A 27,939-nucleotide genomic window follows, 5' to 3' on the forward strand; every position below is an offset into this window, starting at 1 on the left:
ATGACGGTCGTTAACAAGCCATCAACGCACAGCGAGTGTGAACGACCCAGTCAAATCTATTCAGCGTCTTAACGATGGTGGTTGAACAATTAAGCAAAACTTCAACAGGCGTTATTGGAGAGATGCATTATAAATAGGCCTACTATAACTGGATATTCATAATCATTTGAAGTAATTCTGTGCATGTGATTAATGTGGATCTATATGGACAGTTGTGTATAGATGCCTATAGCTCCACAAGTAAAACCAGAAGCATCAGGCCATAATTGATAGCCTAATTTGTTTTATGTAGGCAACAGTGTAGTTGTAGTCACTGTAGTTGATCATTAAAAGGGCAGAGTGACAAAAGTTTTAAACTACTGGTTACCAAATATTCAACTTTCTTCAATCTGACCAGGATTCAATGGGTTTCCCACATGTAAGATGAGAACACTATCCATTCTGCTACCACTACTACAGATACACTGTGCATTTAGAAAGACTGACTACACTACAGCAATGTTCTAATCAATGTGGAAAGCAAAACATTGGACATATCAGTTTTAAATGTCATGTTGTATTTGATGGAGAGGGTTAGGGGTGTCAAGAATTTCACAATACGATACATGATGTTGGGCATGATATCGATATGATATATTATTAATGTTCTTTTCTCATGTATCATCAACATTGGCCATCATCTTATAAATAACGTTATAAAGCAAGTTAGAAACAATTACAAAGTGCTTTGTACACAAATAAATACATTTGTGCAAGCTTAATGGAGAAGTGAAGTTCTCACTAACTATAAACCCATTGTTTCAGAGGACAGATAGACACTAATATAACAAATATAATATAATATAAGACTGCATAACTATAAATTCCACAAACCTTTTTGTCATCTGGACTTTACCAGCCAAGTGCAGCCTAGTTATTTCCAACAGCTAAAAAACATCTATAATACCAGATACAGTATAATACAATCTTAGATTAGATGTAGGCCTATTTGAGAGTGCAGATGCATGTCACATTAACAAGCGTCAACGAGCATCAGCTGACACACAACACCTCCCCTCTGCAGTGCTTTAAACTGAAAGTGACTGACTGGAGTCTGTTTCATTTCTCTCCAAAATACCTTGAATATGATGGAGGACATGATTAATAATTACTATGATTATGATAAGCTTTACATTTCATACAGTAAAAACTCCTAACTTTCACCGGCAAAAAAAAAGAAAGTGTTTTTTTTGTATTAAAAAAACAATTAAAAAAATATTACGATACAGTATGACATCATGACAATACCTATCATCACATTTTAATACCACGATAGGCTATATCGTGACACAATATATCGTGACACTTCTAGGCGGGGAGGGTTACTCTTTTTTTTGTAATCACTTGGGGAGGGTCATTGATTTTTTTTTTTTGTCAAAGGGAGGGTCATGGCATTTTAGATCAGGGCACATACATTTCCTCCATGCCCCCATGCCCCCCCTTATGTAAATTTCGACTGGTCCCTTACATGTAGATTTTGATTACAAAACATACATTAACCATGCAGCCCTAAATCAATTTCAGCCATTTGAAAATAGCCGAGCGACTACAACCTCACAATGCATCGCATTGTGAGCTTGTAGATCTATTTTAAAAAGTTTATACATTTATTTCATTTGAAAACAAAATTGGACATTCTGCATAATGAGTACCGAGTACCTTCTACTTTAATTTAAGTACGTTTTGATATCAATACCTTTTAAATTTTACTCGTAAATTTTGAATACTGGACTTTTACTTGTAACAGAGTATTTCTACATGGTGGTATTGATACTTTTAAAGAATGTGAGTAGCCTACTTCTTCCACCGCTGCTATAGGACTTGGCCAATATTGAGTTATCCTTATTACATCATAGAAAAATATTTTACACTCTGCATGTTTTTATTTTACTTCAGTTGTAGCCTACATCAAAACTATGCAAACGTTTTGGCATTTCACCCTATTTTTCAATTAACTTCTAAGTCGAATTAGCTGTAGAAATTGAAAGCATTACAATTAAAATCCAACCAATGAGGTTTTTAACAATCAAGACTAACCAGGTTCCACCGATAAAAATCTTATTCAAGCGATGAGTACCAGTGACTCAGACTGAACTGAAGGTTTTGTTGAAGCTGAACTGAAAGTTTTGTTGAAGCTCAGCTGGGTCTCAAAAAGGGAAAACACACAAAACCTTTATAAGTCAAATGAAGCATAAACAGGACAAATTAACTGCTCATACCCATTGGGTGAATTTAATAAGTTACAAGTCAGAGGAATGATAGAAAAACAAGAGGATCTCACATGGCCCATTCTCCCCCCATTCCATTACTTCCGGCCAACGGCAAACCGGAAGACAAGAGTGGCCTAGAATTCCTCCTCATCCTCATCCTCTGCCGTAGCACTGTCAGCGCCCACCTCTTCGTAATCCTTCTCTAGGGCAGCCATGTCCTCCCTAGCCTCAGAGAACTCTCCCTCCTCCATCCCCTCGCCGACATACCAGTGGACGAAGGCCCTTTTGGCATACATTAGGTCAAACTTGTGGTCAAGGCGTGCCCAGGCCTCAGCGATGGCTGTGGTGTTGCTGAGCATGCATACAGCCCTCTGGACCTTGGCCAGGTCTCCTCCAGGAACCACGGTGGGAGGCTGGTAGTTGATGCCCACCTTGAAGCCTGTGGGGCACCAGTCTACAAACTGGATGCTGCGTCTGGTCTTGATTGCTGCAATGGCAGAGTTGACATCTTTGGGCACCACGTCTCCACGGTACAGCAGACAGCAGGCCATGTATTTACCATGACGGGGATCGCACTTCACCATCTGATTGGCCGGCTCGAAGCAGGCGTTGGTGATCTGGGCAACAGACAGCTGCTCGTGATATGCCTTCTCGGCAGAGATGACTGGGGCATAGGTGGTCAGAGGGAAGTGGATACGGGGGTAAGGCACCAAGTTGGTCTGGAACTCCGTCAGGTCAACGTTCAGAGCTCCGTCAAAGCGAAGGGAGGCGGTGATTGAAGACACAATTTGACTGACGAGCCTGTTGAGGTTGATGTAGGACGGCCTCTCGACGTCCAGGTTCCTGCGGCAGATGTCAAAGATGGCCTCGTTGTCCACCATGAAGGCACAGTCTGAGTGTTCCAGGGTGGTGTGGGTGGTCAGGATGGCGTTGTAGGGCTCCACTACAGCTGTGGACACCTGGGGAGCCGGGTAGACGGCAAACTCAAGTTTGGACTTTTTCCCATAATCAACAGAGAGCCTCTCCATCAGCAGGGCAGCAAAACCAGAGCCGGTGCCGCCACCAAAGCTGTGGAAGATGAGAAACCCTTGGAGGCCAGTACACTGGTCAGCCTGAAAAAAAAAAGGAAAATCAGTTAAAGCTGAATTTAAGCACTTTGCTAATAAAATTCAATTAATTAAGGCCCTCACCAGCTTCCGAATTCGCTCCAGCACCAGGTCAATGACCTCCTTGCCGATGGTGTAGTGTCCGCGGGCATAGTTGTTGGCTGCATCCTCCTTTCCTGTGATCATCTGTTCAGGGTGGAATAGCTGGCGGTACGCTCCTTTACGGATCTCATCTGTCAATGGAAGGTTTAAAGGAAATGGTTGACAATCATAAAATGCTTTGTTTTTATTCAAAGCTTTTATTAAAGGAATACTCATCCCATGAATCTTTAGTTTGTCGCATTCCTGAGTCAATAATTAAATATTTGCGGTGTCCGCTGCAGTCTAAGAGACTAGGAAAAGTATTCCTTTAAAGTTGCAAGGGATTGGTAAATGGTTTAACTGACCAATGACAGTGGGTTCCAGGTCAACAAATATGGCTCTGGGGACATGCTTTCCTGATCCAGTCTCACTGAAGAAGGTGCTGTAGGAGTCACCACCTACAACGGTCTTATCACTGGGCATCGTTCCATCAGGCTGGATGCCATGCTCCAGACAGTACAGCTCCCAGCAACTGTTACCGATCTGGACTCCGGCTTGGCCAACATGAATGGAGAGACACTCACGCTGTATAGGGAGAGAGGGTGGGGGGGGGGGTAATGTTAATTGCACTGTAAAGAGAATGAGAATTCTGAATTGGGGCGAGACAATTTTATCTACAGGGCAGGCTACATGACTGGGGAAGAAAGGCTGTTGTGGAAATTCAGCGTGCCTTTGGAAAGCGATGGAACTAATGTTGCAGAGATGAAGGCCCAACCTTAAGCAACACAGGTGGGCCCATGCTGGGTTTGATTGGCTGGAGGGGAACCACATTTACATGCACATTTTATTTGGGGGAAATGTAGCCCGTCTAATAATCAGAAGCAACTTTGTCACCTCACAGGTTTACAGGTGCAAACAGTGGGTGAAATCGTTTTTTGTGCAAGCTCCATCGTTTGTCATTTCCATAAAAAAGGGGAAGAGGGGGGGCAGGGGAAGAGAGATCAATCAGTTGATACGTACCTGAGGTAAGACAAAGGTGCGTGAGCATAGCAGCAGATCTATACGGTACATGATATGCATATGGACTTAGTTAAGGTGCGATAAAAATTAAATAAAAAGTCACTGCACTGTACATGGGATTTTTTTACTCAATTAGAAAGGTACATTAACCCATGGTATACCCATTTGGGGCTAACGTGTAAAAAATATCTAATAAGCTCACAACACATCACTGTGAGCTAGCTTGTATTTTGGCCATTTTGAACAGCAAGCTATAGGCAACACCTTCACAGGAGTTATCATTACTACAAATTAAGGTTGTGTTACTAGTGTAGCAGAGCCTTCAGTGAGTGAGCCAATGCACAGCCTGAAGGTGTTGCCAATAGCTTGCAGGTCAAAATACAAGCTCACAAAGATGTGTTAAGAGCAGACATTTTTGCGATATTATTTTGTTACACATTAGCCTAAAATGGCAACACTAGGGTTTGACCTCAACACAAACCACATGTCAAGGAAGTAACATTATACAAATATTTAGCTATGTCAATATGGCTGCAATGTCCCCCATGGTTGAATGCAATTCATTTTAAGGAGATATCTATCCATCTAGGCATGCACCCCCCCCCACAACAGAAGAAAGAAGCGCTGCATGGTTCCATCGGTTCACACAGGTAGACACAATAGTCTTGTTTGATCTAGCTGTAGTATACAACCCTCGTAGACGTATTTATGATTCTGACGTTTTCAATCTACAAGAGTTGTAGGGTTCACGCCCCATGGAGACATGGACTTTCTGCACTATGCCCCGCAGATACTCCAAACGTGTACAAGTTTAAAATAAGGTGCTTACCCCCAAGCCCCAACTGTTAACTGTCTCTACGCGGTAGTAGTTTAATGTAATAATCCATATCTTTCAATAAAGAAGTATTTTAATGCCGTCTGTGGCCGAACGCCATTTTTTCACCCTCGTTTACTTCCTGTTTACATTTAGTGTAATTCCGGGTTTCACCGGATGCGCCCCGTCACTACCGCCCATTGGAAAATTCCGACAGAATCGGCCACAGACGGCACGGCATTAAAACACTTCTTTATTGAAAGATATGGATTACTACATTAAACTACTACCGCGTAGAGACAGTTAAGCACCGTTATTTTCAATTTGTACACGTTTGGAGTATCTGCGGGGCATAGTGCAGAAAGTCCATGTCTCCATGGGGCGTGAACCCTACAACTCTCGTAGCCCCTACGGAACCTCTCCCTCCGCTAAGTAGCTCCGAGATGAGGTCCCTCGTTGGTTCCTGCCGTTTGCGGTCGACATTGTCGCACATTTTCCACTTTTACATGTTTCTTACCCCTTTCTGCACATCGTATCCAAAAAGCAAAGCAATTGCGCCACTCTCTCAGATGTTTTAAGTTCTAGCGGAACATAACAGCTTCCAACGAGTATTTAATTTGCCTCGGTTTTCATCCGGTTCCATAATATTTTGCATTAGAAGATGCAATTCAACATTTGACCAGTAGGGTAATCAGTAATGTTATCTCAACGGGCGCAACTCTTGCGCAATGTCTTAAAAACATGTAACCGGATGAAAACCGAGGCAAATTAAATACTTTCTTCAACACGTTGGAAGCTGTTATGTTCCGCTAGAACTTAAAACATATGAGAGAGTGGCGCAATTGCTTTGCTTTTTGGATACGATGTGCAGAAAGGGGTAAGAAACATGTAAAAGTGGAAAATGTGCGACAATGTCGACCGCAAACGGCAGGAACCAACGAGGGACCTCATCTCGGAGCTACTTTAGCGGAGGGAGAGGTTCCGTAGGGGCTACAACTCTCGTAGATTGAAAACGTCAGAATCATAAATACGTCTACGAGGGTTGTATACTACAGCTATGTTTGATCTATAGGCTCTAGGCATAACCTATGCAAAATTGGTTTTTGACATCAGTTAAGACAGTCAGCAGCGACATACTCACCATTTTGTCAGTTTTCCCGTTGAGTATGAGTAGAACTGAAACCCACAGCTTGTTTCTCACTTCAGAGGTTCTGCTGTAACTTTCTTGCTTCCTTCCTTGAGTTCCTTCCCACAGACAGCCAATCTTTGACTTCGAATTAATGGCCCTCTATTTATAGGACATTGATTGGCTTGGGAGCTGCTCTGTAGTCATCAGCCATTGGATGATACGGAATTGTAGACGGGGTAGGTGAAATCACTCAATCTAGAAACTATAAGGGGATAAAAACTAATCTCAGTGGTATCATGATGGGTTCTTTCTTGTGACCCCATCTTCAAAGTGAATGTTTTAGCTAGTCCTTCAGTTTTTCAGTAGGACTGTTGTTGTACTGTTATGGTAAATGGACTGCATTTTATAACGCCTATCTAGTCCTTCTGACTGAATTTGCACATGTTTTGTTTGTTTTTGATGACTACATTGAGTGAGTTACACTGGGTAAGGACCATAGGGTAAGGACCGGCTGATTCATCACCTATACTTGCCACCAGAGGGCGCCAAATGATTATTAAAGCATCTATGCGCATTCTACTGTTATAAACAGTCTGTTCTATCAATGCAGGTGCAGTGTCACACACACACACACACACACACACACACACACACACACACACACACACACACACACACACACACACACACACACACACACACACACACACACACACACACACACACACACACACACACACACAGAGAGTAGGTCAGCATTTTACATACACAGTGTATTTTCAAGGATGTGGAGATGAGGTGTAAACAGTAATGAATCAGAATGGTCACATCACAAAACGAACTCTGATGAACAAGGTCAGAATTGCACAGTATTGTATGGCAGCCTTCCACACAACTACATGTAAATGTGAATACACAGCTAGTACACAGTGGTGGAAGAAGTGCTCAAATATTTTACTTAAGTAAAAGTAGCAATAGGCCTACCACAATGTGAATATAAGCTGTTACAAGCAAAAGGCCTGTGTTCAAAATGTTGCTTGAGTAAAAGTACAAAAGTATTGGCATCAAAATATACTTAAATGACTGAATGAATGTAGATAAATATTCATTATCATATTTAAATAATGAATTCAAATGAATGTGTGTCTTTGAATAGATGTTATTTTCTCTCGCATGTCTTCCATAATGTCCTGATGTCTTATAATAGCTACAATTAATAGTTTAGCAAATTCATATCTGACCTCTTCTTTTCATTAATTGCGATTTTCAGGGCAGCAGTAGTTCAGGTGCAGAGTGCATGGTTGTCTACAGTCATGTTTCAGGGCTACCACTAGGGACATCTGGGCACCTCGGTGTAAAATTGGCTATTTTGTCCAAAATGTTAAAAAATAAAATATTAAAAAAATTGTAAAATGTAATGTAAACTAAAGTATACATGATGTGTGAACATGCATATCCTTTAACTTCTTATTTATGCCCCCAAATGACTGGATATACAGGTTCTGCAGCAATTGCAGAAATATTAGACCTTAATTGTCGAATGTTTAAGCTTGTTCTAATCATGTATAGACCACCATCGCCTTATTGGACCATTTTAATTAAACACAAAAACACACTGAAAAGAAAAACCTTAAAACCCTCTCCTAGGATATAGGGTCATAAGGCCAGTCCACACCAATGATTGTAACTTAATTGCAACCATGCAGTTGTAAGAAATTGCAGCAGTCTGAATTGACCGTTGCAAAAATTGCAATTTTGGCAAAATGTTGATAAGTGATTGCAACATTGAAAGTGGTTGTTGCAGACAGTGGCAACCAACCAGTGGTGTAAAGTAGTCTACTATGTACATGTACTCAAGTACTGTACTTAAGTACAATGTTGAGGTACTTTTACTTTACTGGAGTATTTCCAAATTTCAATACTTTTACTTATACTCCACTACATCTCAGAGGCAAATATTGTACTTCTACTACAATTATCTAGTTCTTTAGTTATTTAGTTGTTATTACAAAACACACTAAAGAACCACTTCAGCCCTTCGAAAATAGCCAATAATCTACAAGCTCAATACATAACGTTGCTATGTGACACATTGTGCTTGTTGATCTGCTATTTTCAAAATATATTTTAAGTTTTCAAATGTATACATTTGAAAACGTGTGAAATGGGACATTCTGCATAATGAGTACTTTCTACTTTTGGTACTTTAAGTACATTTTGATACCAATACTTTTGTACTTTTACTCAAGTAAATTTTGAGTTCGGACTTTTACTTGTAACAGGGTATTTCTACATTGCAGTTGATACTTTTACTTAAGTAAAACATTAGAGTACTTTTTCCACTGGGAGAAACGTATATCCCTCCCAACGCAACTCTTCTTCTTTACAACTCCTCTGATACGAAGTGAAAGTACAAAAGGGCAGTTTTATGGGAAATGGATCCTTTCCCTCCGGATTAAGATCCGTTTTGCGTCTCGTTGTCAGGCCTGTCAATAAGAAACTATTATTCAATAGGGTGAGTAGCTAAAAAAATCATTATGTTTTTGGCTAGGCTACTGCGAAGAAATAATGCCCATCATCCTAACATTTGAACTTTGGAAAGACATGTTTGCCACATCTTCATGATGTCATCATAGTCTAGTGGAAATTGTAATCGGATGGATAAATAAATATTGTTAGGTCTACATTTTAAATAGCCTATGTTTTTCATACATGGTTGTGTGCAGTATGCTTGTTGTTTAGCAGTTATTACTATTAGATATTCTAGGCCAAAGGTTTCTATGCTTTCACAAACACACACATACACACGCGCGCGTGTGCACGCACACACACACACACACACACACACACACACACACACACACACACACACACACACACACGCATGCACGCATGTTATACTAGACTAGTTAAAACCCAGCTTTGCAAGCTGTGTAGGTGTAGCCTTTCCTGACACTATCCTGTCTTCTAGAGTTAGAATTACTGTATGTTGACCTTTGATTGGTTGCTGTCAGATACATTAATTTATTTTATGATTGCACTTGTTGTAAGTTGCTGTGGATAAAATAATGAGATAAATGTTTTGCATTTAAAGGGATAGTTCACCCCAAAAAATATTATTTTTCAATCGATTAGTCACCCCATGGAGACACAAAGACACAAAGGAGACTCTTGTGTCTCCTACCGGAACCTCTGCCGGTAATCAAATTATTGGCTTAGGAATGCGACAAAAACTAAAAAACATCCATGAATTCAAGTCTCCATGGGGGTGACTAATCGATAGAAAAAAAGTCATTTTGGGGTGAACTATCCCTTTAAGATTTTAAAGGCAAACATTGTTTTCATATTTTCCATAATCCATTACTTTTCTGTCCTGTCAGTTTTGTTACAATTCACTTTTTGTAACAAAGATTCATAATCCTTTCAAATATGTTTCATCACCATAGGGAATATGTTCAGCTTCTTTGCCTTTGTGACTGGGTTGACTGGTGGTGCTCATTATGCAGTCATTAGTAAACTTAAAGATATTGGACAGCGGCAGAAGACATCAATTGACCAAAGTGACTACATCTTGGCTTTCTGCCCGAGCCCCTCGCGAAGTGGAATTGATGTCAAGGAGGCAATGGGAAAGATTCCAAGTGAGAAATGCTCCATTGTTGGATCAGTTGATGTACTGTATACATTCATCTATCCACATTCATTCATTCTTTAAATCTCTCACTCTTGAAAGGAAATAAACCAGTGATTCTCATGGTGATGCATCACAGCCACGATGTTAACGCTTATCTAGATGACAGCACTAGACATGTAACCAGAGATGATGTCATTTTGACTGCCGACTGCCTGTTCTGGGAAGGCCGATTCCTGGACTGTGACCACAATACAAAAGCCTTCAATAAAGTCCGGCATGCTATTGGACGGCGATGCTTCCTGGTACAGATTTAACTTAGTAAACCATTATTTGACCCACATCATCTTTTAGTTTTCTAGATACTGCATTGGTTGTTGTATAGGGAAATTGTCACTGGCTCAAGTTCCAACCTCCATGAGATCAGCCACAAAAAACATAATTTTGGTGTTCACACAAGTTCATCAAACATAATTACGTAGGAAAACATTCTCATTGGTTGTACAGTTGATATTGAACAGTTTGCCTTAGTGTCACTTATTGATTTTGTTTCGTTGTTTTGTTTTTAAATAGTGGTCAGAAATACTTTTGGGCTCATTTGTTTTTCTTTTTCTACTACAGGTCCATTGGATACTTTTTGTCTGGAATCGCATGAGTTATTGTAAGTTATACTATAATCATATTCTTCTCAGTTACCAATATTAATGGGGTACGCCAACATTCTCATGCTTAATGTTGGAGATTAATTGTTCTATCAAATCTATCAGCATTCTGTGTTTTGGACTGTGGTTATTAGAAATATAGTGTCCCGATTCAGACTGTTGACTCCCACAATTTTCAAATGCTTCCCTCATATAGCATTCGAAGATTGTGGAATAGTTGTCTGGCTACTTTGACCTACAACATACAGTTAAGACATTATATTATGTCCAATATTTGAGGCAGCATGTGCTCCTTCAATTTGAATGAACGCTACACTAGTGAAGTGAATGCCCTAAGAAAAGAAAGTCGAATGTGTGTGATGTTAGCTAACATTTGTATCCCCCCCGCCCCTCTCTCTCTCTCTCTCTCTTATCAGGTTGGAATGGGCTGGTTCATCTCTGTAATTCAAACTAAGAAATTGCTATGGTTATTTTTGGTACTGTTGGTTTCCTACTTAACACCCAAGCAACTTAATTTGAACAAAGACACAGGTATGATTACCATAACAAACAAGCCTCTCTCTATATAGTTCATATATCTAGTATGCATTGTTGTACCACTTTATGTAGACTTTATGTATGTAAACCACACAGTTCTTATATATTATAATATAAGTAAAATAGGTGCAGCATAATGGCAAAACAATTATGTGTCAAATGAATCCAAAATATATGTGAACAATATGCATGTCAACAATATGTAATGTAATGTTATCTACACTATGTGTAAAAATAATTGTATAGATTTAAATTCATGCAGAGGGTTCATGGAGTACGGTATTGCCAATATGTGCTAATACATAGGGAATAGATGAGATATAATATAAAGTATGATGCAGTGTGATAAGTACAGTAAGTAAGTAGAACTTAACAACTGAGATGAGTGCTTTTGCAGCTTCCCGAAAGGGCAAGTTTGAGTTTGGAGGTATACTACAATCAATTAAGAGGGGTGCTGATCAATTAACTGGCATGAGAGATGTTGATCAATCAAATGAGATTGTTGTATTGTTTTCAGTGTCAGTGACGTGTGAAGTAAAAACTGAAAATGTTGAAATTATATAATTTGTTGGAATTGCTCAAATTGTGATTGCATACTTTAGAGCGTTCACAGACATGCATAGGAGTAAATAGGAGTAAGAATATGTGCACAGCACCTTGAAGCACCTTAAGTGTTAGGACCTACAAGCTCAAATGTACTTGTACACACAATGCTATTGCTCACACCACTCAAACCCACCTTACATAGGACAACCTTCTGTAGCTATGACATCCTTGAAACGTCACATTACATTCCAGAATAATGCAAACCGACCTCGCCAAGCCAGCATCAAAAGTTAATTAACAAGACAGGATCTAACAGCATGGTTCCCATGCGGATCTCGGACTTCATGTGGTCAGCCTTTGACATCAGTCATCTATGGCATATCTGACCAGCTCAGTAGCCTTGTGGTTCACTGTGTGTCTGCATGGCTCGGGAACTATTGGTTCTCAGGCCACTATCTATGACGCATGTATGATGTACGAGGTTTCAGCCCAATTTACTTTTCCATCCATTATAAAAATGTGTTAAACTCAACGGGCACCGGACTAATGTGGGCTACACTAACTATTATATATTATACTAACTATATATTAACTATACTATCGATTACTTTTCAGATTTAACTAAAAATCAAAAAGTGTGTTTTTTGGATACATTTAGGTTTTATTTTTTACATATGAAAAAAAACTCCTAATTGATTTTTTAATTATTGACTAAATCGATTACCGTAGTCCAATTAACTGTTGCATATTCAAAGTAAACACATGTACAAACAACATAGGACATATTTTATGTCTGTTTTATTTTATGTCAAAAGAAATCCCCCATAATGGACTGTCCCTCCCTTGTCCAAAGCAACTGAAAAGTTGAGTTTCTCCAGAAGCCCTTAAACATGCAGTAGGGTCAATGATGTTAACTAAACAATTATTGTTTATATGATACGTTTACACTTCATATCATTCACCATATGCACTTCTGTAACTTTCACCAGCAAAAAGAAAATTCAAAATTGATTATTTTATTCAAATATGTATATTTTTTTGAATAATCTATTAAATCAATTAGTTTGATTAACTGAGATTAGCCCTGGACACACACACACAGACACTCTTCTGGACGGATCAGGAACATTCGGCAAAAATAGGTGAACATTAGCCAAAAATAGCAGATCTACAGTATGAGCTCACAACGTGTTGCAACAATACTCATTTGCAACAGATTTGATGAAGAAGGAAAAAGTATAGACCCCTGGGGAGCCCGGTCAACAACGTATATACAGTACTGTAGGGTTTAATGTGGTTCATTATCATGAATAAATATTACACTGAGTTGGTCTCGACAAGAATGGATCAGTATTTCTGGACCTGAAAAGGTTTGTGCACCCCTGCATTATATTATCACGGTCTTTGTCTTATGATTGTGCAAAAAAAACAAGTACACTTTGGACCTCTTTCCCAAGGTCAGTCTACAATTCAGTCTAACTGCTTTCTGTTGACTCCTTAGCAACTACCTTAACCTTAAAAATCAGTGTAGGGGTTTTCATAGGCCACAATGGTTTGAATGGTTGCTTTCAAGCTGGAATGTCTCTCCTTGTCATTGCCGTCTCCACTTATTCGCCTGTTGTTGTAGTAGTAGAGGAACAGGAAAAAGCCTGCCAAGTAACAAGATTAGTCAATCACACAGGAAGGCAATAGACCACAGAAAATCCACTGAATGTTCAAAGTTAAAAATGTTTTGGTGTAATTGAGGTCATAAAACCCCCCAAAAAACATAAAAAATATAAAAAGTGAAAATGAATGTCATAGAACCTTTAAATCACATTTTTCAAGATTTTCTGAAAATAGCATATCTACAAGCTCGCATGCAAGCTGACAATACATTGTCAGCTTGTAGATTGGCTATTTTCAAATAGCCTATGTATACAGGGTTAAAGTGGTTAAAAGGGATTTTGACGCTATAGTATATCAACACTTTTTGCTAGGGACCTCCTGGAACCCCCTCAAGGACCCCTTGGGGTCCCTGACTCCCCGGACCCCACTTCAAGAAACACTGCATTATACCATGTACTTCCTGAAGGCTAAAATGTTTTTTTGGGCGGTGAAACCGCCCCTATAAGTGAGATTTGGAAAAATGTACAAATATCTTGGGCAGTGAAACCGGCCCTAAAAGTGAGGTTTGGAAATTAGTACAATTATCCTGCGCTGTGATTGGCCAAGCACAATCTATTCAGGACTGTGATTGGCCAGTGTCACATGACACATGTGCATAGCCCTATATAAGCAACCATAACTTGAAAAAAAACAAAAATTTGTTTTTTTCAAGTTATGGTTTTGTCCATCATAAAGAGTGTTTCAATAAATGTATTTATTTTTTGTACATGATTGATCGACTCCATTCAGTATTGTGATTAGCTAGCAAGACACCGCCCACTTCACACAGGGTGTGATTTTTTTAAAATACTGTGCCAATTCAAATTGTACAATTTCCTTTCCTACTGTAACTGGTTATCATGAACGGATCTGTGAATAAATAGATCAGAATGTAAAATAATTGGGGGGGATGGAGTGTTAAATAGTTGCAACTTGTCAACCATACGATAGCTGTGAATACCTTGGAAAGAATTGAGAATGGTGAAAATGTAGTAGGCGGGCACTTGCAAGACGCCGTGAGCCAAGAAAGCGAATCCCCACGTGATGCCCAGCATGCAGCACAGACCCAACACGGTCCACACGTCTTTCCTGCTCCTGTCCGCCTGACCATCCCTCACACTGCTGCTCTGCATGTAACAGAGCCAGCAAAGGACCACCACAAAGGTGGTGAAAGTGAAGATGAAGACCAAGGCGTAGTAGCCCACGTTGACAAAGTAGTGGACATTGTTGTCTGTTATCCAGCACCTCGGTACAGAAAGGAAAAGTTTTAATTAACCCACAAACAAAGTGCCCTATACAATTAATCTACAGGGCTCTTTTAGAATGTTGAACTGATCTTGCACCACATGACATGTCACAGCCGCAGACAATTTAACAGGTAAACGCAACCAACAGCTGTTATTATTGGGATTTACATTTCCATGCAAGTTGGAAATGCATGCTCCACCCAGTTATGCAATACCCTTTGTATTGTGGGATTTCATCACACAATACAGAATAGACTGAATAAAACTAAAATAATTATCGTGTAGGATTAGGAAATGCTGTTAGTTACATGGTGACCTGAGCGTTATCCTCGGTGATGATGACCTGTTCACCATATTTTCCCAGGCTGAAGATGGTGGTCACAACAATACTCGGCAGTACTTGATATGAAAAGAGAAAAAGAGCGGACAGGTTAACTTTATTATTAACCAGGAGGGACTGTTTAGTATGACTTTAATGCTCAAACAAGCAATAATGGTAAAAAAAAAACAAAAAAACATCTTGCATTTTTCTTTTCTTTCAAGCCAAAGGAACCTCCATTCTTCTTTTTTTACCTGAACCAGGGTCCATATCCATGGGGGCTTACTCCCTCAACCCCACGCTAATCAGTGTTCATGAGCTACATTTTATGCATGGAAGGTGGTAGGCCTATAAGCCACAATTTGTGCTTTTATCCTTTTTAATTCATTTTCAATAAAGTGCTCAATCAATCAATACAAATATAAGTATTTTTAGTGATCACTTTCAACCTGATGTTGTCCCTAGTTTGAGCATGTCATTAGAGGTGAAATTGGTTAATGTGTTTTTTTCTGGTTTTCATTTAATCCGCAAATGCATCCTTGATACTTCAGAGGAAAGACGGCTGTCGTAACTTACCCCAACCGGCAATGGAGACTTTGAGCACATAGTGACTGATGGTGACCTTGCCAGCCTTGTAGAGCTGCAGACACAAATGGAAGGCCTCCACAGCGAACCAGGTGAATGTTGCCAGCAGGGCGTAGTGCATAATGACAGCGATCATCACGCAGCCCACATGGCTCTTTAGATCTGCCACGCCTTTATTGGTGAGGAAGGCGAGGTTGAGCAGTAACATGGCCAAAAAGAGTTGCATAAGGACCTTTGTGGTACTGTTGGCCTTGCTACCACCCCTGGGAGGACAGGACAAAATGTCAGACAGGTCATATGTATCGCTACTGTTTCTTTTGGTTCCTGTGATTAATTTAGTTAGTAGTTTAGTTAAATGCTTTGGGAATAAATATATGTGATCATGACAGAGATGTACAGTAGGAGTAGTGATCAACATTCAGTACATCCAGTAACCAGTATAAGTATAGCATCTAATAACAGTAAGTGGCGGACAACATACAGACAAGGTAGGGTTGAACAGAGCGGCACTATGTCACTTTCTTTCATGAATACATTATAATTTTGTCTAATCTGTATGGTAGAGTATGTTAATACAATATAAATACAATTGGGGTGGTTGTATTTCGTCTCCCTGCTCTTCTGTTGAGACATTTAGATCGTGTCAAAGGTCACGTCTCACCTAGACACAGGATCTGACACAAATTTTCACCTGATGGTCAAGATTCAATTAATCCCCTGAGCAAGCAGGTACATGCACGTGCAGCTCAGACACATTAGTATCTTGCCAGATTATACTACCGTCTGTCTGGGATAGGGACTTCTGCAACCAATCCAATCCAATCCAATCCACTTTATTTATAGAGCACATTTAAAACAACAGTGTTGAACCAAAGTGCTGTACACTCTGTAACAAAATACTAAAATAAACAAGAGCAAAACAACACACAATAAACAGGACAACATTAGACACAATGCCTAGAGGAAACAACAGCTTCTCAATCTGAATTTTCAAACGCCAAGGAGTAGCCTACAAGTGAGTTTTCAAACATGATTTAAACACAGGCAGGGTTTGAGACGCTCTAACATGGGGTGGAAGCTCGTTCCACAGTGTGGGCGCTATGGCGGAAAATGATCTCCCCGGGTTTTCAGCTTTGTTGCTGCAACCGTGACCAAAAGAGGCCATTCTACTGCTTGGGAGCCAGGAGAGAGAAGAGTCTTGGCCAGAAGGAGCAGTGCATGGCCAGGTTTTGTTCAAGCCAGGTCATTTCCTCCTTATCTCCTCATCTTCCTATATAGAATCACAGTGCCATCTTGGCACGACTCTAACCCTTGTATTTGTTATTTGTAATGTCAGTGAAATATACTCTGTGACTACTATACAATGGTTCTTTTAAGTTGCTCTGAATGCCTAAAATGATGATTAAAAATAAGTATGATTGCGCAGGACAACCATTATGCAGAAAAGAGTAGCTGTAACTTTGAGCCAGCAGAATATTTGTGAAAAATGTGATGCAAGTCTTATTCAGAATGAAAAGTCAAGCTGTGAGGTCTAGGATTGTGAACCGTAAGATCGCTACAATTATTCCAAATGAGTAATTTGCACAACCATATACTGTACAGTTCAAGACTTTTTCATTAGGAAAAAGGATCAGCTATAGACAGCCGTCCTTGCAATCCCGGAACTCCAACACAGAGGCTGCTCTTCAACAGTTTCATTTTCCTACTTTACATGATTACACATACTTTACATACAGTCAACCTTGTGGTCGATGGTAACAAAGATAACATTGATGAAAAAAATCCACACAGGATGCATTACTTACTGCAAATGTGATTAAAAAAAGAAAAGAATAAAAGATGTTAAAAGACTGTTAGTCATTATAATGAGAAACCTTCTAGTAATAATGACTTCTCTGAAAAGAATTAGAAACTTAAATTCTATCTGTTTTGAAAGGTTTTCGCTATTAATTACATGCCCAAAATAGGAACGGCAATTTGAAAGTTGCTACATTCCCTCAATACAGCCTCTCTCTCTCTCTCTCTCTCTCTCTCTCTCTCTCTCTCTCTCTCTCTCTCTCTCTCTCTCTCTCTCTCTCTCTCTCTCTCTCTCTCTCTCTCTCTCTCTCTCTCTCTCTCTCTCTCTCTCTCTCTCTCTCTCTCTCTCTCTCTCTCTCTCTCTCTCTCTCTCTCTCTCTCTCTCTCTCTCTCTCTCTCTCTCTCTCTCTCTCTCTCTCTCTCTCTCTCTCTCTCTCTCTCTCTCTCTCTCTCTCTCTCTCTCTTTTCTCACCTTGTGAAGTGCATGAAGAAGGATATTCCCAAGAAAAACACTGACAGGCCACAGCCAACGTAGGTGATGTAGGTGAGAAAGTTTAGGTCAGTGATGGAGATGGTGGGCTGAGACTGGACAATTTGTAAAACAACAGACAAAGAGTAGACAGCAAAAATGAATTTTAGTGTGCTAATGCCTGAAAATGTGAATAAATTATTACAACACAAAGAAAGAAAGAACATATGGGAAGCGTTGTGTACCATTAGCACAGCAAAGAATGTCAAGTGTGTGCACTTGCAATCTATGTTGTCTCCAACATAGTCAGTCAGACATCCTTCATCTGTCCAGTTTGGGAGGCTTCCTACAACAGTAACCACATTGTTTTACATGAAGCACAATGAACTGGTTGGTTTTGGATGCGTTCATAGATCAGATATCAGATCATGCAGCCAAACGTAGCGAAGGAAAAAAATGCAAAGCCTTACATGTACAGTTGTAAAATAAGGGGCAAGACAATACCTTCACCATTCCACGAGCGACATGAGGGAATGCCTTTCTAGAAAAATTGTGATATAGAAAGGCAAATTAATATTCATATTATTAAAAATAGTAATAAAAATAATAATAATATAGTTATAGACATACCTCTTTGACATGTCGAAAACTGATGAGTATTTTATCTGTGAGATTAGAAACAGCTACTCCCATTTCAACTGCTATAGTCTCATTGTGTAAAATACTGCTGTTTAATTCATCCTGCGTGGAACAATAGTTATATAATTATGAATAATATCTGTGGGACAATTATCTGTGACTGCTTGGAGAGTTTTTTACCTTAGCCATGTTGATGAATCTGAAAACAGCTACAAATGGTACCTGGGTACCATTGTTTGCATTGTATGCTTGGTCAAATGCTTCCTTCGACAGTGAAACAGATGTTGAAAAGTCAAGCAATCGATCTTTGCTCTCCATAATCTGTAGGAAAACAACATAGGTGATGAGTGTTTTCGTCTTTACAGTTTTTCATTCATTTTTATGAATAGGCTAGCATTAGGTAATCCCAATTTGTGAAGCCTCGCAAGCATCATAATAGGATTCATTTTGCAAATTTTGATACTTCGGCGTAAAAGTACAGAAATATCTGTTTGAGGCTGAATCCAGTTATACATTTTCCATACCCCTACTGTACAATTGTAACAGGTTGGTGGTAGACCTATATCATTATGTGTGTGTGTGAGTGAGTGCGTGCGTGAGTGCGCGTGTGCGTGCGTGTGTGCGTGCGCAGCCTCAGATTTAGAGGTGCTGATCCTCATCCCAGCCACTACACACTCTGTTGTGAACTGATCTTTTGAGTGCTGAGGGTCACAGACCGATTCTGGTATCAGGATCTGCAAGAAGCAGCGATGCAATCCTCAGCCCACTGAACCATAAACCCTCCCCTCCATGACCTTGCTGTTGCGCCTTGAAATCCTGTCCATGAATATCACAAACAGGATAGGTATCAGGGTGCAGACCATGGTGGAGGCCAACCCCCACCGAGCACGACTCGGACACAGCTCTTGTTTTGTGCAAATAGAGATTGGATGGCCCTCAGTAAAGAAAATATCTCCTGCGGAACCCAGTCATAAGCCTTCTCCAAATGTACAAAACACATCGGAAAGCCACGGCAATCTTCCAGGACCCTGATTAAAGAACTATTACAATATATATTGTATCAAAGAAATGCCACCTACGCTTGAGCTAGAGTTAGGGGAGGTGTAGCCAAAGGAGATCGCCTCAAAATCCACATCAGCTTCCTGGGTCACTATTGTACCCATGACTTCCCCTATGTACACCTCGACTGAAGACCCATTCATCTTAGGGATCAGTGAGGACATATGTTTCATGATGTCACTGTTGAAAGAAGTGGAGAACAGTTGATTGCTGGTGTCTGAGCCATTGTAAATACTAAATGATAATCAGAATCAAATAACACATCTTTGGAATGTCTACTAATGTTGGACTGATTGCATTACATTTTGGTGACCTTTATTCTCTTCTAAGAATGTGAACATGTTACATGTGCATTTATTTAAACGCCATTTGAATAGCATTTGAATTTGCATTAAAATGTTTTGTTGTTGAGTTACGCAGACCTTAGGCTGACAAAAGGGCTTGTAGATGCGTTATTTGTGGTGTAAGACACCGGCTTGCAACTAACTGGATTTAATAGGAACAGGAACAGTATAACTTACGCAGCCCTGCTTGGGTCGATGTCTCCTACAAGTTGTGTATCCAAACTTATCGTTTCCTCCGGCTTTGTCACAGGGTTATGACAGTTGTAACAGCTGTTGTTCGATTCAGTTATATTAATAAAGTATTTGTGTTTGGTTAAATCTAAGACAGGGAGACATCAGATTTCATCCCAGTGAACAACAAGGTTTCCCACTAAGGGGTATTTTTCAACACCATCATAATAATAATTGGAGTGTGTTGTGAGCATGGCCTTGAGGAATACCTACAAGTAGCTTGGCAATTCAAATATGCCTCAAAACTTTCATGATGAATGAATAATACAAGGATGTATTTTATAGCACAACCAGCCATGCTTATTATAGTTTCAGTTTGTCCCAGGGATTCTTAATGAATTAATAAACACAACTGGAGATGAGTGACAGAGCTTCCTAAAATATAGAAATACTTGTGTGGCTTATATTTTATGTAAGCTGACAGAAATTATTAGTTACTCAAATCATTAATAGCTGTCTACACTGATTTATTCTCAGTTTCCTGTTGTGTTCTGTCCTTTGCAAACTTTGGTCAAGTAACAATAGCCAGCCATTTCTTCTTAGCTGGCATAGAAAACTAGCAAAAGCCATTGAATAGGAATTCTGTTCAACCATCTCTTCTTTGAACCTGTGAAACAATGTGAACAGTGTGGTCTCATCCTTGGTATGTGGTGGTGGAACCAAAAAGCGGAGAGACTATGTTTCATTGGTCATGCTGGCCAGCATAAGGTGGACACATACCTTTACTACTGCAGAGCTCTGTGTTATATGTGGCTTCACTGCATTTTATACGTGTGTTCAAACAGGTCAGTCTGCAGTTGTCTATAAATTCATAAATAAGTAGATGTTAGCATTCTATATGTACCCATCCATCTATCTACAAACAACATGAATATATAGTGGCGTAAGTCACTGTCAGTTTAGAGTGCGATGTTTTCAAGTAATTCATTCACACACAAGTACACTAACAGTCTATTATATATATATATATTCCAGAGCTACAATCTGGAATACAACAGGATAATAACAACAGGACTCAGTACTCACTCAGTAACAGGAAATGTCAAATTGATCCGCAAATTACGACTGCTTACCTATAGTATTGGGCAATGGTTGTAGGACACTGCAAAATTAGAGTTGAATTAACTCTTGGTAGTGTCCTTTTTTTCACTCTCAGAGTTGAATTAACACTCTCAGGATTTTACAGTGTATGTAGTGCTTATTATAAGAATGGAAATAGTTAATTTTTCTTACTTACTTATTCATCTCAGTTTCACCTGTAATGTCTTTTGGGATAAGGTTCGTTTTGCAGTGATTCCCAAGGAGGACACACAGAGACAGGTCTTTTTTGACATGCCATTTTGACAGGTAGAGCAGAGAGGACGTCAGCTTTATCTTCCCGTAGCTTCTCCCACTCTTCTTGCAATGATCTGTTTGGAAAGTTGAGAAACACAGTTTTGGTTTTCCTAAATGGCCATGTGTTGAAAAAGGGACTGTTTTGGGTGTTTCACAAACTGAGGGAGGAGCAGGTCACACTCACTGTCTAGAGATATGTTTTGAGTCAACGTAATTGTGCAATGTCTTTGCAGAATTTCATCATTCAATTTGCAACTCTCACGTGTTCCTGTGAAGACAAAAGAAAATCTATTTCAGCTACACACTCAAGCCTTTGGACTGAAGTCCATTTCCAAGGTAGAGAAGCCTAAGCAACTGCTCTCCATTTTTGGTGTGAACATTCTACTGGTATGTCGCTAACAAAACAACTTCACATACAATCGTTTTTCAGATAGCCACAAGAATACACCTGGAGGGATTAACAGGATGCCAAGTGCCCTGCAATGACAGGAACGCTCAAGGGTCTGGTCCCCATGGGGAAATTGCTTTTACAGCTTCACCCAGCAGATGACTGCTCAGGTGGCTATGATGAGAACACACACCCATTTTCACTCTCTACCTTACAGCCATCCTCAAACAGTGCTTCCTTGATTTATGGATTTAGTTTTCTAGTCAATTCTGTGTGGGCACTGTGATGTTATGTACAATAAATTGTCATGGGGCCCTGAACAAATGCAGAAATAAATACATCGGGCATAGTTACAAATACAGAAATAAATACATCAGGCATAGTTATAAATTATCAAACTTTTTTCAAGGACAGATGTGCATTAGTCTAAACTCTAAACTCACCAACAGATGTCTCTTTTGGTGTCACAGCTCTTTTCACAAAGGTGATAGTCTGACCAAGAGTCAAAATAGCTGTATTAGTAGTCAAGCAGTTTTTGATTTCATGGCAATAGTTGTCCTTGTTTTCCTTATTTTTCTGGTCATAAGTCGTGGCTATAAAAATGTATAAAACATAAATAACTGCATGGATGATTTAAAATTACAGACAGTCTAAGTGAAAAAAGAACAAAGCAACATTCATATTATGCTATAAGACTTATTGACATAATTTACTCACAAACAGGGCTGATCCGGAGAAGACACATCAGTATCCAAGCCATGATCAAGCTGTTCAGTGCCATGCGATGATGTGAAGTCTCTCCCATATTTTAGTATAGGAGTTGGTAAGGGTATGCATTCACTGTTGTGTTTCATTCAAACACAAATGGTCTTGTGATGTATACATTTCTTTTCATCATTTAAATTCAATCTCTAGAAGATGATTGAGATATTTTCATACTGACCTTCCTGTAATCTGACTTCCCAGAAGTTTTCACCAGCTCTCGCATAAAATCGGGAGGTGACCCCTGCAGCTCAGTGAAAGAAGCAGTTGTGCAAACAAGAGCTCTGAACATGTAAACTAACATCACAGGCAGCTCTGACTTTGCATAGCTGACCACTGTGAACACTGGATGAATACAGAAGAGTGTTTACTTTTCCTCAGGCAAAACCCCCACAATACTCATTCATCAAGGTTGATATACAAAACACAATGATAGTGTCACTCACTGAATACTTTGATACCAACTGTCATACAGTGACACCAGCGTGACACTGATATAAAAAATGTTTTATAACTACTGACAACTGAAAAAACTATTACAATGTCATACAATGGAGTCTGTCTGTCATAACTCGCACACTGCTACTGTATGTAGGATCTTAAGACCCTCAAGTAAATTGATAACCATTTCTCTATGATAGTCAGTGACTGAAATGACTAAAGTGGCAAAAAAAACTACGACACCACAATCACCCTTTTTTTAAATAGGAAAAAAACAAAACAGGAACGAAAACAATGATAATACAAATAATAATAATAATAATAATAATAAACATTTGAAAGAAACCTTTACCGCCGACTGTACCTTACCTACACACCACACCTGTATAAACCACCAGGCTGTAGGCGTTCTCAACCCTTTTGGCATCAACAAGGGATCAACTGACCCCAGCCCCTGAACCTGATTCCTCCCTGGTCTTCCAGTCAGATGGCCAGTTTAACAGTCCCATACACAAAATTGACCAGTGTTACATTACAACAGGTCTTCTTTTGCTGATGTATTTTGGACCAGTTTCCCCCTAGTTTCTGTACTATCCCCTCTGCAAAGTTTAAAACCCTGCCTAATCTGGGAGAGACAGAGACAGAGACAGAGACAGAGACAGAGACAGAGACAGAGACGGCTCAGAGACAGAGACAGAGACAGAGACAGAGACAGAGACAGAGACAGAGACAGAGACAGAGACGGAGACAGAGACGGCTCAGAGACCAGCAGACAGAGACAGAGACAGCGACAGCGACAGCGACAGAGACAGCGACAGAGACAGCGACAGAGACAGAGACAGAGACATGATCAATTATTGTGACCTGTGGAGGGCAGCAAAGCTCTAATGTTAAAGCTAGTCTGCCATATATTTTAAGAAGAAGAAGAAGAAGACAGAAACATCAACATGGACATACGACTTTGACCTACAGTAACAGTAAGCTCCTATTTTATAACGAGGCTGAACATTCATAGCTGATTTATTTTTGCAGGATTACTTTAAAAACGGGAGTAGCCAACAGACTAGAGACTATATTGACACGTACCATCAAACCGTCCTGTACACTGCACTGCGCTCACTAACGACACACTGACTGTACAAAGCCAAGAACATCCGCTCAAAACCAGAATTCAGACGTTATTTCTAAGCAATCAAGCTGATTTTCCATTGTCGCTGTCTGTCTCTATCTCTGTGGTCAGATACATCACGTAATCTGTCATTTGTCGAGGTTCATCCAGTGATTATATTTTACATTTAACTGTGTAAACGAGGCAGCTGAGCCCAGCCCACAGTAGCTCTGGTACATAGCGTTAGAAGAAGAGCGTTAGAAGAAGAAGAACTCCTTCTAACGCTATGGACCAGAGCTATAAGCCCTCAGATGCTCGGTTGCATCCCCATTGTGCTCGACATTATATTTCTCTTAATCTCTACTTCGTTGTAAAAGCCGAGTTCACAAGCTGTCTGTTTTAGGCAAACGAAAATATGGTTTTGACTTCATGGACAGAGCCCCTGGCTCTTGTTTTCAGCTGGTCAACAGCTGTCAAGGCATCAGTGGTGGAAAGTAACTAAGTACATTTACTCAAGTACTGTACTTAAGTACAATTTTGAGGTACTTTTACTTTTTCCACTTTACTTTACTTTACTTTACTTCTACTCCACTACATCTCAGAGGCAAATATTGTAATTTCATTGCACTACAATTATTACAAAACATACATTAACCACTTCAGCCTATATACTTTGGCTATTTGAAAATAGCCATCTACAGGCTCACAAGAGCTTGTAGATCTGCTATTTTCAAAAAGATTTTTAGACATTTTAGACATTTGAAAACTTGTGAAATGGGACATTCTGCATATTGAGTACTTTTACTTTTGGTCCTTCAAGTATATTTTGATGGCAATACTTTTGTACTTTTACCTAAGTACATTTTGAATGACAGACTTTTTTTTGTATTTCTACATTGCAGTATTAATACATTTCCTTAAGTAAAAAACGTGAGTCCTTTTTCCACCACTGCAAGGCATAATGCACGACTTTCACAGCCTCACAGGTTCTCATTTGAAAGTGAGTTTAGACTCTTGTAATAATGGATTCACAATTCCAAGTTTAAAAATCTAAACAGTTTGTGACAATCCCATGCTTTTGATACAGTACCTTGATAGTATAGTATAGTATAGCATTTTACTTTGGCATATTTTTTAAGTGATGTGTTTGCATTTTTCAACATTATTGTCTCTGCTGGTCCAGGTTATGTCTGCATGCTGCCTGAGGTGGGCACTGAGCCATGCTGTGAGGGGTGTGTGTGCTGGCAGCAGTTCCGGATCCCAGAGAGCACCATCCAGATATCTATTATGTAACATGAGGTGTAACGTGATCGCACCCTCTTGGCGATGGTCTCCGTTCTCCACTACAGTGGACGATGTAGATGAGGTTCCCGCCCCTAAGAAGAAGAAAAAGCAGGACCCGCGGGCTCGTGTCACCATCAACAATGTCGGCCGTAAGATCCAACAGCGTCAGCTGCAGGTGATCAGCGAGACGGGCGAGAACTTGGGCACCATGCACCGCTCAGACGTCCTCAGGATCATGGACGAGCAGGACCTCAAGCTGGTGCTGCTCAACGATAAGTCTGATCCCCCCGTCTACCGGCTAATGAGCGGCAAACAGATCCACGAAGAACAGCTGAGGTTGCGGGAGAAACAGAAAGCAAAGGCAGGTGTGTACTTTCCCACCTAGGAACCTGGGACCTTGTTTAGAAATATATTTGTTTGGTGCCCAGAGAAGATATAGAGGATGAAGTCCCTGGTCTTCCAGATGTTGTAAAATGCAAACGTACAGGGCCGTGTGGCAATGTAGGGTTGTGCTGCGATGTAGGCCTCAAAGTACGGAAGGTTCTCCCAGATTACTCTTCTAATTACACACATACTGAGAAGAGAACCTAGTTTGTGAAATGGTAATCTCTCAAGATTCTGCCAACAGCAGAATCTGTCAGCACCACTGCCGTAAACATGTAGTGTTGTTGTTAGTAGGACTACACTTGGGAAGAAGTGGACTAAGAAAGTGGCCCCCAGAGGGCTTTAGTCCTCTGGATTTGTTCCCCCTCCCCTAAAGCTCGCCTCCATCACACTTACCGGTATTCTCAAAAAACCTGGTCTTGACTCTAACTCCCGCAATAATGATCGGCCCATCTCAAACCTCCCATTTCTGTCCAAAATCCTGGAACGTGTTGTCGCTACCCAAATCACTGCATACCTAGAAACAAATGACCTCTACGAACAATTTCAATCCAGCTTTCGCCCCAAACACAGTACAGAGACTGCCCTCATCAAAGTGACAAATGACCTCCTGCTCTAGCTCACTCAACATCCTCATCCTCCTTGACCTCAGTGCTGATTTTGATACCATACATACACCATTCCATACTCATCTCATGCCTCAAATCCACACTTGGAATGACTGACACTGCCCTCTCCTGGTTCAAATCACACCTCACTGACAGACATCATTTCATCTCCATTAACAACTGCCAATCATTCACATGGGTGACAGGAGACTTGCATTCCCTAGCTAATCATAATCCCCTTTTTTATATAGTTTTTATTTAAACTTTAAACTTGTTTTTCTCCTAATAAAAATATAGTACTTTGAGTACCTAGAAGTGCTATTGTATGTAGTATTATTATTAATATTATTATAAAAACTAGTATAAAAAATGTCCCCCTTTTTTTTTTACCGAATGGGTTCCCAGAATGGTGAAATGGAAATGCTCTTTATCCACAGGGCCTGTGGATGTGAAGGAGCTCACATTTTCTTCTGATATCGCCCCCCATGACCTCACAACCAAGCTGAAACAAGTCCAGAGCTGGCTGAACAAGAAGGATCATGTGAAAATCACCCTACGGTCAGGGCGGCGCGCACAAGCAGAAACCGCGATACCACTGGTGAGAAAATAACTTAAGTCAGTTAGAACTGAAAGAGAAAGGCTACAGGCAGACATTGGTGTCAGGTATTGATCAAATGAAGAAAATGGCGTCGCTGTTGGGCAGTTTCCCATAGAAGTGGGGATTAATGCCCACATTACTGTGACATACTCACTGGTAGTGGATTGTGTAAGTCATGTAATGGTATCTTGTGGCATCCAGATGAGAAAGAAGCTGATAAACAGATAAAAGACACGCACATCCCAGACCTGCTAGGCTGGGTGGTCCCAGACCACCGTAACAGGTAAAATTGCATATAGGAACAGTAATACTGGTGTGAGGATTTTTATTCTTGTATCTTGTGCCATCCGTCCATAAGTCTGTTGTCTGACGCTCCACATACAGTTAGCCACTTCTCTTTGAGCCTACAGCCAAATCACAGTATTACATCTGTGAGTCCAAAATAACAAAAGCTCAATTCATGCAACAGTGCTCACCAATAATGTAGTTTTTTTTTAGAGGACATTTTCAGCGAGCAACACCATTGTGTTGCAGTAGGCGTAACTGAAACCGTGTCAAAACGGTACAATTGGACAGCCTTGAGAATAGTCTCTCTAAATCTCACTTTTTTGTGTCTTTGAAACTGCAGGACTCATCTCTGGAGCAGATGGTGCAGCAATTGGAGATGATGGTGGGATTTGTTTCCAAGCCACAAGTCATCCGTGACGGCAAGGCTGCCGTCTGTGTAGTCCGGCCACCTTCAGTCAAGGAACTTGCCCAAATGGGAAAGAACAAAAATATACCACCATCAAAGAATGAGGACTCAATCATGCAGCCTGACCAGCCTAAAGCATCAGATGAGAAACATGAAGACAAAGACACTATACAATAATGAGCTATTGTAGCCTACAAAATAAAATAATTCATTTTCCTTTGTTTTCTG

General features: G+C 40.1%; 3 protein-coding genes across 5 annotated transcripts; 1 reads left to right on the plus strand and 2 right to left on the minus strand.

The window, feature by feature from the left end:
• Positions 1-2,257: 2,257 nt before the first annotated feature.
• Positions 2,258-6,513, minus strand: LOC308103645 (tubulin alpha chain-like). 2 transcript variants are annotated; one of them, XM_080453735.1, is made up of 4 exons: positions 6,412-6,513; positions 3,802-4,021; positions 3,440-3,588; positions 2,258-3,361 (listed from the first exon to the last, which is right to left on the minus strand). In XM_080453735.1, exons 1-4 carry the CDS (start codon positions 6,412-6,414, stop codon positions 2,384-2,386), a joined length of 1,350 nt encoding a protein of 449 aa, XP_080309861.1. In that variant the 5' UTR covers positions 6,415-6,513; the 3' UTR covers positions 2,258-2,383. The 2 variants fall into 2 exon arrangements, with proteins under 2 accessions (XP_080309861.1, XP_080309862.1); XM_080453736.1 differs by lacking the exon at positions 6,412-6,513 and adding an exon at positions 5,286-5,415.
• A 6,060-nt stretch (positions 6,514-12,573) lies between these two features.
• Positions 12,574-22,871, minus strand: LOC308103328 (adhesion G-protein coupled receptor G5-like). Of its 2 annotated transcripts, XM_080453251.1 has the most exons (18): positions 22,776-22,871; positions 22,550-22,672; positions 22,276-22,425; positions 21,629-21,712; positions 21,347-21,518; positions 21,183-21,211; positions 20,830-20,910; positions 20,056-20,197; positions 19,555-19,714; positions 18,656-18,796; positions 18,467-18,577; positions 18,341-18,377; positions 18,082-18,182; positions 17,840-17,952; positions 15,562-15,833; positions 14,975-15,065; positions 14,381-14,664; positions 12,574-13,421 (listed from the first exon to the last, which is right to left on the minus strand). In XM_080453251.1, the coding sequence occupies exons 2-18, from the start codon at positions 22,635-22,637 to the stop codon at positions 13,288-13,290; spliced, it is 2,190 nt and encodes a 729-aa protein (XP_080309377.1). In that variant the 5' UTR covers positions 22,638-22,672; positions 22,776-22,871; the 3' UTR covers positions 12,574-13,287. The 2 variants fall into 2 exon arrangements, with proteins under 2 accessions (XP_080309377.1, XP_080309376.1); XM_080453250.1 differs by having other exon boundaries at positions 22,550-22,832.
• A 1,092-nt stretch (positions 22,872-23,963) lies between these two features.
• LOC308103336 (translation initiation factor IF-3, mitochondrial-like) lies at positions 23,964-27,927 on the plus strand. The gene is made up of 4 exons (XM_080453259.1): positions 23,964-24,012; positions 25,327-25,792; positions 26,857-27,017; positions 27,646-27,927. Exons 2-4 carry the CDS (start codon positions 25,330-25,332, stop codon positions 27,886-27,888), a joined length of 867 nt encoding a protein of 288 aa, XP_080309385.1. The 5' UTR covers positions 23,964-24,012; positions 25,327-25,329; the 3' UTR covers positions 27,889-27,927.
• The last annotated feature ends 12 nt before the right edge of the window (positions 27,928-27,939 follow it).

This window comes from Gymnoscopelus braueri (assembly GCF_963280865.1).
Source record: "Gymnoscopelus braueri genome assembly, chromosome: 16".
In the NCBI taxonomy this organism is placed as follows: domain Eukaryota; kingdom Metazoa; phylum Chordata; class Actinopteri; order Myctophiformes; family Myctophidae; genus Gymnoscopelus; species Gymnoscopelus braueri.